Raw genomic sequence first — 14,092 nt, forward strand, 5'->3', positions numbered from 1 at the left:
GCCAAGTCGGATGATTTAACCCTCCACATCACCATCTCCTTATCTTAGTAGCATTTGGTAACAGATGTTAACATCAAATGATCATTTTAAAAAAAAAAGTTTAGTAGGAAAAACAAAAATATACTCAAACTATAGTTTACCTTTCAATAATTTATAATGTGTTTATATGTTTTCACATAATTGATAAGATAGTATAAATATACGGATCTTGTATATTGATTTCAAGGAATGATTAAAACCCATAATATTTATCTTTCTCATAATAGATGTCAAGAAAATAAAAGGAAAAAATTAGTTTCAATTTCGAAATTAAGAATTCCGACTGAAAACATATTGCAATGATAATAGAAAGGAATTTTAAGAATTAATATGCTATCGAGATTATTGTAACTTTAGTAATATTTTTTTAATAGAAGTCGTTAATTTTAATAAAATTAGAAAATATTTAAATTACAATTAAGGATTAGAACCAAAATCGTAAACTAAACATATAATAAGAACATTTTTCTAAACACAAAAACTAGTCATTTAGGATCACACATGGACCATACAAAGAAAATGTTAAAAAACTTAATCAAATAAACTCGAACAAAAGGTAGATACGAACAGATCTGATTACATCGGTAAACGAACCCCAAAAGAGATAAAACTATTGAAAGACCACCGAAAAACTGTAAATCATAATCGAGCACTGTAAAATACTATCCACGAACACAAATCGCGTATTCAAATTCAAATGAGGGTCCAAAGCATGGAAGATCATATGATAATAAATAAGCGACATATTGATCAATTGTGGTGATGTCAAATTCAACCCTGAAAAAAACGAAAACAACGGTCAAACAATCGAAAACGTGTCATAAAGGCAGAATTATTAAAAGTAAAAAACAAACAAAGATACACTATAATAAAGGAAATGAAAAACAATGAATATCAACGGTTGACGACAAACACCCAACCTGATGCCATCGTCGATCAGAAAGATAACTTTAGTAATATAATTAACACTAAAAGGTATTTTTTATTAAAATATTTTTAAAATTCATGTTTTTATACAAATTATTATAAATATTTAGTTATTAAAACTATTCATTTGGTGGTCTTAGAGGTAAAAGAGTTTTATTATTTCTAAAATTTTCAGATTCAAACAAATAGATCTATAAGACGTGTGCATATTGTTAATTATTAAAAAAAAAATCTTAAAAAGTAATATTTTATAATTACTTTAAATTATTAAAAAACTACTATATCAAAGTAAGCGTTGCAGGTTATTGCTGGGTTCAGATATACTAATGAATGGCCTCAATTATAACCCAAGCCCATGTAAACTCACGTGGTAATTGCAACGAATGTCTTGAAAATATTAAATATAATACTTTGTTAATATTTATACGAAATCTGTGAACTTTATTACACGAACTTTTTGCTTACCAGACTTAGTGAACTTTATTACATGAACTGTCACGTATGTATAGTAATATATATTATTACAACACACAATCATTTAATATATAATTGACACATCCTTTCTTATATTCACTTATGTTCTGTATTTTTAATTTGATTATTGTTATTAATGTCTTGATTTGGGAGTTAAAGCGATGTAGAATGCACTGAATTGTTATTTTTGGTAATTAAAAAACTGAGCATAATGCAAATTAATTACTTACTGTTATCATATCTTCTAATCTTCGACTAATCAATTAATTAGTTGGGAATAATTCTTATGGTAAACAACTCTTTCTTTTCTGATTCAAAATATGGACAAAGCTTTTAGTCTCATTTCCCTTTAATGCATTTGCTTCTATCAATATTCCATCATAAATTTCAAAGATACACTTTGGAACCCAAATCCATCAATAAATAGAACAAACATCTTTCATCTTTTTCAATACCATTCCATGGAAACCTTGTGTGTCAAACTACCATGTTCTTCAGATACTTCAAGCATCTCAGCCACCTCGGAGGATGAAACTCAAAACAACTCCGGCGAAGGCGAAAACACGACGATGACCGCCGCCTCCAAACTGAAAGAGAAGGTGTTCGTTAACGTCCAACGGTTTCATGAGCAACCGAAATCAGGGTTTCGTCTTTCACTGAATGACAAGTTCTCCGAAGATGAATCGGTCGAACTCAAGCTTTCTTCGTCGAAGCCGCAGTCCTCGAAAGCTAGGGCATTCACGTGTGGTTTCTGCAGCAAGGAGTTCTCGACGTCTCAGGCGTTGGGAGGGCATCAGAACGCGCATAAACAGGAACGGGCGATCGCCAAGAGACGTAAAGAGACCGACTTAGGGGTTTTGGGACCTTTGGGTCATGCTCAATATCCTTATTACTCGTATTCGAGCCTGTCTCCAGTCTCTTTGTATGGATCTTTTAATAGGTCTCTTGGGATACGGATGGATTCTTCTTCCATGATATTTCAAAGGCCTGCAACAGTTCCGGGTTATCAATGGAACTCACTCGGCTATCGTTTCGGTCATGGCGGCATCGTGATGGATAGTTTCCAGGCTCAAAAAAGCAGCGGCTCGACGACTACATCTATGTCCATGGCTGCAGCTTCGAGTGTTGGAAAAGCAAAAATACCGATGACAAGCAATCTTCATATACCAAAAAGTGAGGATGATGATTCCGGGCTTGATTTGTCTCTTAAGCTTTAAAAATTTGTTTTTTTTTCATTCTAATAATGATAAATATTAGATTTAACAACTTTCATTTCCATATGGAAGTAAAAAAAATGATATTTTATGTGTCTTTTTCTCTCTCTCAAATTTGGTGTGTAATTTGAAATAAACTCTCATATGCTTTTTTTAACCATATATTTTGTTTTTGTGCTTTTCTTATCTTTCATAAATAAATACATTTAAAATTAATTTATTAATTTAATTAGGGCATTAGATAATATTTCTTAATCAACTTTGATAGAATAGTTCAGATACATCTAATTGTTTTCCAACATAACATTATAAAAAAAAGTAACAGAAAAATATTTTTAAATTAATATAATTCATATTCAAATTCAATACTTTAACTATTTATTTACTCGTGAATATATTTTTACTGATAATTATTATATACACGGATAATATAAAAAAAACACATCACAAATAGATTGTTATGTTGTTACGTATCCTTTAATTATATTAAAAAATAAAGAAGTAAGTAAACACAATAATATCATAATTCCGATTATAAAATATATTTTTATTCCACTAATGTATAAAATAATAATTCATATTGTAACAAAAATATCATATTTTTATTCATAAATATGGTTAGTAAGTATACTATATGTCTATTTTAATTTGGAGTTTTTATGCTTTGCAAGTTTTAAATGAAAAAAAGAAAAAAGAATCACTAGTGGTGATTTATTTCTTGTTTTGCATTAATGTTTTGGAAGGGATATTGACCTGTCTAGGATTTAATTATACAGCTAGCTTTTATATGGTTTCTCATTTATATTGTCGTTGTACACCTATATATATATATATATATATATATTTGTATAATTATCAATATCCAATTTAATAATTTATTAATTGATTAATCCGGATTAAGTATTATAAAGGCGATGATAATCATCCCGACCTAATTCAAAGTGAAAATTTTATTATTATTGTACACAAATGAATTTATACAACCATTTAAAACGAGCTCTTCACGAGTCTAAAATCAAATAACAACTAATAATGAAGCTGCCAGATATCTGATCTTGACATAAAAATACATATAATCAATCATTCCCATCACTAAAAAATTAGCATATAAAACTATTCATATAAATAAAAAATCATTTAATTCGTCAGTCCTACAATGAACTTGACTCCGGTTGCCGGCAACCACGATCGGCCGTTAAGGAACCTTCCAACAGTGAAGTACCCTGCGGTGGAAGCATCTCTGATAATGTGGTAACCAGGCCATCTAACCCGTCCAGATAACGAAGAACCAGGGCCATAGTTCCTATACTCGCCATACCAGAGTGTGGTCAAGGCAAAGTTCCCGTACCACTCGAGCCACCCTCTAGGCTGCACCAGGCCACTCATATAACAGTTCAGAAAAACCGTCCTCGAATACGGCTTCCACGGCCTCCCTAGATAAGTCGGTTGAGTAGCTAGAATGTAACTGTTCTGGATCGAAAACCCGGTGTTTTGGTTCGGGTTTTTCCGTCCCTGAGCGGTGATCGTTACCTTCTGAAGCGGTAAAGGGACTCGAGTGAATATCTTGCAGTTCTGGAGAACAGCTGCACCGTTGCCGAAGATGAAGTCTATGGTGCCATAAATGTTGCATTCACGGTAGAACTGGCGGAGGGAGTGGATGTAGAGGGTGTCCTGATAGCCTTCAATGCTGCATCGAAAGAAAGCCGATTGATCGGAATCCACACGGAGAGCGACGGCCTGGTGGTTCCCCGGTCCGGCCGTGTTTCGAAACGTTATGTCTCTTGCTATGAATCCCTTTCCAGAGACAGCTGCAAGAATCAAACCGGTGAAATTTGTGAAAAAGATCAAAGCAGAAGGAATATATTACGAAATGAAGCGTGTGCATTCAAAAATGGAATCTCACTTTATAAATTAAATACTTCATTCAGTATTGTTGATATAATTTTGCTAATTCAATGTTTGAATACCATTAAAAATGAATCGAATTTGTTAAATTGCAGATAATTAGTATGGTACGTACCAACGGTTGCAGTTCGAAATGTGGTCCATCCTTGCAAGAAATTCCGGTTCCCTGTCACAATAGTTTGTCCAATTCCATCTCCGACAAGCATAATATTGGTCTTCTTCTTCTTCATGTCAATGTTCTCCTTGTAGACACCCTTCTTCACATAAATGACGTACCTCCTGTTACTATAACTCGGAGCTTCCTCGACGGCATCAGTAATCGTCGAATAACGTCCACTCCCATCTAATGACACGACGGCATCCGCTTGCATGTGACGTGAATGAGTCCGTAGAAGCTCTTGATCACCGTCAGTCATCCATTCTGGAAATTCGGAGCTCGCATTGGTGGAAGTCATATTGCGAGGCGGTCGGAACGGCAAGCTATGCAACTGAGTGTACAATGCCAAAACATTGCCGATGAGTTGCGTAACTTGTTTCACGCTGCCTCGGATGAAGGTCTCGAGGTGTCGGTCCGTTCCCTCGAAGCCTTCGAGGCACGTATCTTGGTTACTCAACGCAGCGCTTAACCAAGCCTTGGGATTCCCTTCGTATTCAGCACTTGTACCACCGTCACGAATCTTTCTCATCTCTGCTAAAGACCAGGCCAGTTCGGACACAGAGAAATCGAGGAGTTCCTTGCAATCCTCGATGGCCATCTGTTCGCGATAACTCGAGGACAGACCAGTGAACCTCGTCATGGTGTCAATGGTTCGTCTTGCTTCATCAAGCGTGGTCCTCAATGCAGCATGCAAGACCGACGATGGTGTTTGAGGCCCTAAGTTTTGAAGTTCGGTTTGAATATTTGAGAGGCATAGATCATCGTTATCAACTCCCGTACAGGCCTGTGATATCAATGTTGAGTGTTTAAGCTCTGGTTAAAGTCCGGCAAAGCTTGGAATGAAGGTAACAGTAAGAACATGGTAAGAAGAAAATTGGCAAAGGCCATTTTCTTAGGAGAGAAAGCTGCAGGTATGGGTATTTGTTGGGGGGAAGGTTTACCGAGGATGTGGAATTTTATATGCAAAAGAATGGAGGGATTGTTTATTTAGTAAGAAAGGAGATGTCGAATGAGTTATGAAGTGAGGTTCGTTTTATGCTTTTTCCCCTGACCAAGTTATGCTTTCCATCCCTATCATTTTTCGCCATTTGGCGCTTGCTGCTCAAGATGGGCGCTGTTATTTTTACACCGCCTATTATAACAAGCACCAAGTTCAAGCCACTCGCCGCACAATTCAGTGAAGCATCTACCGAGGGCTTGGGCTTTGGAACTACTAGGCCTGCTTATCGGTTTATCGATAACTAATTCATAATTCGGAGGTCCCCTACGGAAGCTGCTTTCAATCTGGTGTTGAAATAGTCTACTATACTACCTCCCCTTATCCCATTACATATGAGAATAAAGATCAGCTTTTTTTTTAATTAATACCCAAGCCTATAGGAACACCAGCTTAATTATAATATATATTTTAAATAATTTAAAAATGATAAAAAAAAATTCAAAATTTTTTCTAAAATGAGAAACATATATAGTATGGAAATAATAGAGAATTGCTCAGATTGTGTTGATCTATCCCAGACCTAAAAAGGTCTCATAATGAGCTGGGATTATACATCTATCATCATCCACAACATCAACAAATTTTTAAGAAAATAATAATAATTGGGTAATCAAAAGGCGATAAAAACTCCTCAAAAACAAGTTAAATCTTCGTTAACACACGCGCACACACAGAAGACATGAAGATTGGAGATAAGAAGAAGAATAGCGTAAGCCATACGAGAACGAAGATTTAAAGGGTGAAAATGAGGCGGTTTAAGGTCTAATTTTTTATAAATACCCACTGTCGTTTGCTTTAATAGCAATTGTACCCCAAAAATTTTGAGTCACAAAGCCCGGAATATTTTGGGGCAAACTCATGAAATCATAATCCAATTAACGCCTATCCGACCTTTTCCTGTTTAATTATATTATTGCTGCTTTCCAATTTGGAATTAGTATAATTAAGCGATGGTCTACTTTTTGATTTAAATACTTTTTAAATCCTTGTTATTTTTTAGTGAACAATTTGATCCAATAATTATATCTTAGTTCTTATAAACTATTCAAACGTCTTAATCTTTACATTGGAAAATAATGTACATTTGAATGCGTTCAAACACATGTTTTATTGAATGTTACAATAACAAATATACTAATCGAATTAAATTTTTTATTAAAATTAAATTAACTATATAATTTTTTTTTTTGAAAATAAAGTACTTTGTATTAGAATTGATACAAAGTGACCATCCAAAGGGCCTCGTTAAAAAACCTCCCTAAACCTATACGGAGGAAAAAGAGTGTCCCTTTAGATGGGATAGAACCAAGTAACAGAATATAATACAACCTCAAAAACAGCCATTCATGGCAACGGACACCAAAAAAGCTATAAACCAGAACAACCAAACAGCAAAGATGTAATCAATGAGTATATAACTAAAGCCACTGGAGGAAACCATCTAAAAGCAACGCGAGACTGAGAAACAAACCAGATTTGAGATAAAGACCAAACATAAAAGCAGAACAAAATCAACAGAAAGCTTAGCAGCAGAAATCATAGATAACCCCGCCTGGCACCTAAGATTGCTTCAGGATTACAAACGAAATCGTTAACTACTGGAATCAACAATGGCCAAAGGTAATTCGCCCACACACCAATCTGAATCTTTACTCTGTGGAAAATCTGATCAGCCGACAGCAAAACCCCTTGAAATCTACGAAAATTTCTACACTTCCAAATAACCCACACCAGCCCAAAAAAACCAAGAATCCAAATATTTTGAAACTTCCTCCTTATTTTCTGAGAGAACCACACCTCCAGAAGTTGCTTAACATTTTCCGGAAACACTATATAGACATTCCACACTCTACACCATCGTTGCCAAACAACCCAAATTTCGGCACAATGACAAAGGACGTGGTTAATGGCTTCCATCTCACGATTACAGAACAAACAATTTACCTGGTCAGAACAGTTCACTCCTCTTTTCTCCAGTTCTAACATAACCGGCAGTCTAAAATGGACTGCTTTCCACACTAAAGCCGAAACCTTTTTAGGAACAAACTTAAACCAAACCATTTTCCACACTGGGTCAGCCGGAGTATCATCACAAGCCATTTTTAAACAATAAGATTTCGGAGTAAAGTTATCATCCTGCGCTCCAAACCAGCTAATTCTATCAACGCTCTGATTGTGAGAAACCGATCTATCCAAAACATTAAGAAATTCTCACCAGATTGGCTTTTCCCAATCAAATAATACTATTCTCAATTCAATCCTCCATTCCCATAAACCAAGAACCCAACACCCGAAATCCTTAATCTTTCCGCATTTTTTGACTGCTATACTAAAAATTCTCGGAAATGAATTCTTCAGAGAAGCTAAATCTGTCCAAAATTCAATTTTTTTTCCATCACCCATGACATATCTCAAGTCAACAGCAAAATCTAACTGGTTGATAATATTACGCCAAATCCAGGAATGATTTCTGATATTCACAGCTTTAGGAATCAACGAATCTATGTCATAATTATACTTTGACACTACTATCTTCTTCCATAAACTATCTGATTCACTACTAAACCTCCAAATCCATTTGTTAAGCAAAGACCGATTTCGAATTTTTACATCAAAAATACCCAACCCCCCTGAAATTTTGGTCTACAAATTTTATCCCATTTAACCCAATGAATACTCCTAGCAGACTTTGAATTCCAAACAAAATTTGCTATGCATCTATTAATCTGCTCAGCAATTGACTTGGGCATAGGGAAAATAGACATATAAAACACAGACAAGTTAACAAGGACATAATTTATAAGAGTAAGCCTACCACCCAAAGAAAGCATTTTACCTTTCCAACTATGAAGCCTACCATTTACTTTGTCCACTATAGGCTGCCATATAGCTTTTGAGTTTTTCGGATAACCCAACGGAAGACCCAAGTACGTCGTAGGGAGCCTCGCCCAACCACAATGAATCAGATCAGCCCAATTCCTTACTCTATTTTCATCCACGTTGATGCCAAGTAACTTTGTTTTATCCAAATTCAGCTTCAACCCAGCAGCCAGTTCAAAAAATTTTAAAACCCGATTGAAATTTACAATCGATTCAGCTTTCAATTCGGAAAAGATGAGCAGATCATCAGCAAATTGAACATGAGATAAAACAGAACCACCAGACTCAACTTCCACTCCGCAGCAAATACCCAATGCCGTTGCCTTTTTAATCATACCACTAAGCGCCTCCCCAACTATGTTGAAGAGCAGCGGAGACAGAGGACAACCCTGCCTAAGACCCCTCTTGATTGAGAAGCTATTTGACGGACATCCATTGACAAGGACAACAATCGACGGGGTAGAAATGCATAATTTAATCCAATTTATTCATCTTCTGTCGAAACCCATTTTCTTAAGAATAAGGTTCAAAAACAACCAATCCACCGTATCATAAGCTTTGCTGAAATCGGCCTTGAATAACACTGCTTCTTTCTTACTTTTAAACAGCCCATCAATGACTTCATTGGCAATCAAACTACAATCGGCAATCTGTTTTCCAGCAATAAATGCAAACTGATTTTCTCCGATTACTTCAGCAAGACACCCGCTCATCCTCTTAGCCAACAATCGGGAAACAATCTTATACATGCTTCCGACCAAAGAAATTGGTCTGAAATCAGCTGGATGAATTGCATCAGATTTTTTCGGGATAAGCGCAATAAAGGATTTATTAAAAGACAAATCAGCTACTCTACCCCGATAAAAAGCCTCCATAAAATTCATTACTTCACCTTTAATGACCTTCCAGAATCTCTTAAAGAAATCCAGAGAAAACCCGTCCGGACCTGGCGCTCTTGAACCATCAGACGACTTAATAACGAACCAGACCTCCTCTTTCGAGAAAGGTCTCTCAATGAGGCTTCTCGAAGCATAATTAATTCTCTTGAAAGAGATGTCGAATCTCTTTAGAGGAATTGTTTTTACCTCATTATACCCAACAGAAAAATATTTAACAAAGGCTTGTTGAATTCCCACCTGATTCTTAATGCACATATTCTGAAATTTCAGCTTGTTAATCTGATTTTTCCGACCCCTACCAGTAGCCGTAAGATGGAAAAATTTAGTATTTTTATCGCCATCCTTAAACCACCTAAGCCTCGATTTTTGTAACCAATCTCGTTCTTCCTTTCTCTCGACAACCCAAAGCCTTGCCTTCAGCGAAACAATCTTCTGTTGTACTTGAAAATCACCAGGATCCGCCAACCAATTTCCTTCAAGAGAATCAATATTTTTTCCAATCTCTTCTGCAGAATCAGGAAACCGCTCTCTTACTTCTCTCTCTCTAAATTTTGTCGCATTCTTTGTCAGCAGCAGGATATTATCAATTCCTTCCCCTTTATTTACCTCACAAATAATTCTGATTCTTTCAGCCAAAATACAATCATCTGCCCAACAATTGAACCATTTGAAAGGTCTTTTAACCTTCCTAATCCTCTTCTCTCTCAACACAATTGGATTATGATCCGATAAGCCTCTCGGCAAGGAAAATTGAACCAATTGAGGACACAAGCTGAGAATTTCGAATGAAACCAGGAATCTATCAAGCCTACTTGCAACTAGATCGCCACCACCCTTAAACCATGTAAACAAAACTCCCTGATTAGGCACCTCAAACAACTGACAATCAGAAATAAAACCCTTAAAAATTCTCGACGCATCCGAATGAAAATGACACCCTAATCTTTCGGACACCCACCTTACAGAATTAAAATCCCCTCCCACTATCACGGGAACATTCATATTGGATATAAAAGAAAGCAACTGCTCGAAAAAAACACCTCTTTCTCCTTGTACATTCGGCCCATATACATTAATACAACCAAATTCCCTGTTATCCCCAACTACTCTACCCCTGAGAGGTATAAATCTTCTATGAATTGATATACTGCTTACATCCAACGACTCTCTGTCCCACAAAGAAATCAGCCCACCCGACGCTCCCTCCGTAGGAGCATAACCATCAATAAACTAGGGAAAAGATGGATTTTTTTACACATTTATCTCAATTGTGACACACAAGAAAAACTTTTTATGAACATCTTCGTCAGACAATTATTCTCTCTTTACCCTATCCTAGATATAAATTATTCAAAAATAAAATAAAAGATGCATTATTCCTCATGTAATGGATAAACGATATTGATTTGAAAAATACACTATATTATCATACATGTAGAGACCGAGTCAGAAAATTTAAATTATCGAATTGGATAAAATGATAATCATGAATTTATCTAATGTGTCGGATAAATGTCTGATGAAATACCAGATCTGGAAGTAGAGGAAGTTGCAGAATAAGCAAACAAAAGCAAGAGAATTAATTGAGTTAGTAAGAAGAGAACCTCAGGGGTATTTGATAACCTTTCTAAATTGCAACAACTAATTCTAATTTTACAAGCTTAACTAAGAAAAAAACAATACATAAGAGCCATAATCTTTGCTCAATTTACATTAACAACTCTACTGAAGTTGTAACAAAATCAACTTCATTCTAAGGGAGAAGAGTGGAAGAAGAGGCAGATGGCTGAAATATCATCTATTGCAATGCCTTTCCTCTTCTTTTTCCAAGCCTGGACAGCAAACTCGACCAGCCGCTTTGCTGCCTTCGCCTTGTCCAGTGTCGAACATACTATTTGAATCGCTTCCTGATTGGATACAACATCCCATACCTGAAGGAAAAGATTCAATCACATATCGAAAGCATTGTCATTTCATAAGCTTTGATCAAAGCCTTAGTATGTTATGTGTATGTGCATACCCCATCGGTAGCAAGAACAACAAATTGGTCTCTGCTGGTTATATGTCGCTGTGTGACTTCTGGATCCGAAATAAGCCCGTAATCTTTTATGCAGTAGTCCCCGAAAGCTCTCGACATTGCCAGCCCTGGTGACTCTTCATCAGGTAGCCAAACCCTGTGCACCCCTGGCTCGTCATGCATGCAGAAAACCCGACCTTTGCACTGAATTATCCGCTCCGCCTCCTCTGAAAGCAACATCAACTGAAAACATAAGGATCCTTTCTTTCGGGGGGTTTTCGACATTTTTAGAGTGTGTGGCCGAGAGCTCACGAGGTAAATTCGGCTTGAAATCTACAGTAAGCTGAACGGGAACCAAGTCTCCATCGTCTGATGTTGTAGCTAAAACAGCCCGAGAATCGCCTATGTTGGCTACATACATGAGGTCACCCTATCAAATATAAATGAGGAATTATTCTCAAAGATCAAGTAAATATTCCGCAATGCAGTCGAGTGTTCTAGTAATACTAAACTGAGTACCTGTCTGACAATTGTTAAGGCAGTCGTTCCACTGTAAAAGGAATCGATCCTCCTATGCTGCTCAAGCTCGTGATCGACTGCGGCACAAGTCTTTAGATAAGAATGCTTCCATATATGAAACCTCTTAAGCTTTTTATCGGATTCTAAATCAGTATCCGGGTCGAGCGATGCTTGAGCTAGAGTCTCTTGCCAATTGCAGAGCAAGGATGAAGGCAACGATTCTCGAACTTTTTTAGCTACAAAATGACCCCATGGACCATGCCCATCAAATATCCCACAAAACAACATGTCTGCTTGACATCCAAATTCCTATCCCCAAGCAAAAAAACAGGATGTAACATTTACAAGGCAAAACAATAATATCTACTTAGTAAAAGAACACACACATCATTTTACCTCCCACACAATGGCACAGTCCTGGTTCACTCCCTTCCTGCCTCTCTTGGAGAAAACCGTGGTGAAATTGTCTGAACCATCGATGTTTACCGAACCCGAAGACCTCAAAACCATGTCATTCTTCTTCGCATCCTTCGCCATTGCCTCGGCAGCCTCTCGTCCGTCATCGTTCCCGGAATTTTTCCCTCTCAACGACCTTGCTAATCCATTCAACATGGAGGAAAATTGCCTCATTTCCCTCTAGAATTCAATACCCACTACCAAAAAAAAAAAACAAAGACAAACTTTTTCTGTTGTTTTCCTTGTTGTAGATCCAAAGTCTGTCCATTTGAAAACAAGTACATATAGTCACAAAACTTTGCCTCATACACAGTACAAGGTTAAAAGCACATTGAACAATAGTAATAATGTTAGCCAGTAAAAGACATAATCTGACTCAGAAAGGTAGGGAATCTAACAATTTAATAACAGTAACAAAAATCAAAACTTTAATTCTAAATGGCTCTAACAGAGAATGTTCATTATGGCATAAGAATTCAAAAAACCTCCCCCATTAGGAAATTTGAAAGGAGCTAAACAAATACCAACTAGTAAATAGATAAACTCTTAACACTTCAGGCTTAGCTGGCTATACCCCATCACCTGCTGTTTGGTTGCCGAGAAAGTATAATGGGAAAGAAAGGGAAAGTAGAAATTTCGATATGTTAGTATGTTTGTAAGCACTGGGGCTGGTGGCAACTTGAAAAGTAAAAGATGGAAGTCTAGAGCTTACTAGAACTTCAAGTTAGTTGAAATTTCCCTTTATAGTAAAGGCAAAAGCTAAGCTAAAAGATAGAGCTTTCTGTTTTCCCTTAATTAGGATTCTCCAGAAAATCAAAGAAACACCCAGAAATATGTATTTCTCAGCAATCAAACAAGGCACAACAATCAAAAGAAGAAAACATCAAGATAAAACCCAACAAAAGTAGAGAAAAAAAAAAGGTGTGATTAGACCTCAAGAGTAAATGACTTGCTGAGTAGCTGATGCAAGCAACCAGAATGCAGTGACTTGATCTTTGCAAGGGAAGATGAGAAACTGATAGTTGAAATATAGAGATGGATCAGAGAAAATACCCATGGTCAAAAGAAATAATTTTTCCCTTGTTTTTGTCTGTTAGGGTCTGGGTTTTCTTTTTTACGCTTTGATTCTTTAGCTGTGAAGAAGAAAACAAAGGAACAACAACCTTCTTGTACGTGTAATTAACATGCAAACAACAAAACAAAACTTGCAATGACTTCCTTTCTTTTTCTTTTCTTTTGTGAGAATATAAAACTTATAAACTCAAGACTGTTTTTTCTTTTCCTTATCCGAACGGAAAAAACAGTGGCTTTTGCCGTTTGTGTTAAAGCTTTTATAACGTTCTTTTAGCTATCATTCTTTCTTTTTCCTTTTTTTTTTGCCGTTTTTAAACAAATTACTAATCTCTTGATTTTTTTTATGATATAAGTTTTGAACTTTTGGTTTATGTAAATACAGGTCATGATTTGGTGTGTTTTATTCGCATACAGTTCAAGATGAATTTTAACTGTGGAATCGTAGGGTTTGCATCCCTATTCTTTTGAATGAAGGGTTAATATTGGTTGGCCGAACGAGCCTGAATTCTTGCATTTAGGCCATCAAATGAT

The 14,092-nt window shown here is 36.3% G+C and overlaps 2 protein-coding genes and 1 pseudogene across 4 annotated transcripts in view; 1 reads left to right on the forward strand and 2 right to left on the reverse strand.

Annotated features, from left to right (window-relative positions):
- The window catches only part of LOC120124696 (probable protein phosphatase 2C 73), a 21,493-nt gene extending 7,861 nt beyond the window's left edge, over positions 1-13,632 (reverse strand). Inside the window, exons 1-7 of one of the 3 annotated variants that reach the window (XM_039143305.1) lie at positions 13,421-13,632; positions 12,428-12,684; positions 12,032-12,340; positions 11,825-11,942; positions 11,516-11,739; positions 11,157-11,426; positions 2,533-2,538 (exon numbers count right to left, since the gene is read on the reverse strand). In XM_039143305.1, the coding sequence (XP_038999236.1) occupies positions 11,244-11,426; positions 11,516-11,739; positions 11,825-11,942; positions 12,032-12,340; positions 12,428-12,661 (1,068 nt within the window). In that variant the 5' untranslated portion in view covers positions 12,662-12,684; positions 13,421-13,632 and the 3' untranslated portion in view covers positions 2,533-2,538; positions 11,157-11,243. Of the gene's footprint in view, positions 1-2,532; positions 2,539-11,156; positions 11,427-11,515; positions 11,740-11,824; positions 11,943-12,031; positions 12,341-12,427; positions 12,748-13,420 lie in introns of all 3 variants that reach the window. The other 2 variants (XM_039143298.1, XM_039143310.1) reach the window with 2 other exon arrangements.
- LOC120124612 (zinc finger protein 1-like) lies at positions 1,902-2,657 on the forward strand. Its single transcript, XM_039143238.1, has one exon. It carries the CDS (start codon positions 1,902-1,904, stop codon positions 2,655-2,657), a length of 756 nt encoding a protein of 251 aa, XP_038999169.1.
- Positions 3,746-5,626, reverse strand: LOC120124676 (annotated as a pseudogene).
- Positions 13,633-14,092: the final 460 nt, after the last annotated feature.

Source organism: Hibiscus syriacus, unplaced genomic scaffold, assembly GCF_006381635.1.
Source record: "Hibiscus syriacus cultivar Baekdansim isolate YM2019G1 unplaced genomic scaffold, ASM638163v2 tig00001297_pilon, whole genome shotgun sequence".
Classification (NCBI taxonomy): Eukaryota; Viridiplantae; Streptophyta; class Magnoliopsida; order Malvales; family Malvaceae; genus Hibiscus; species Hibiscus syriacus.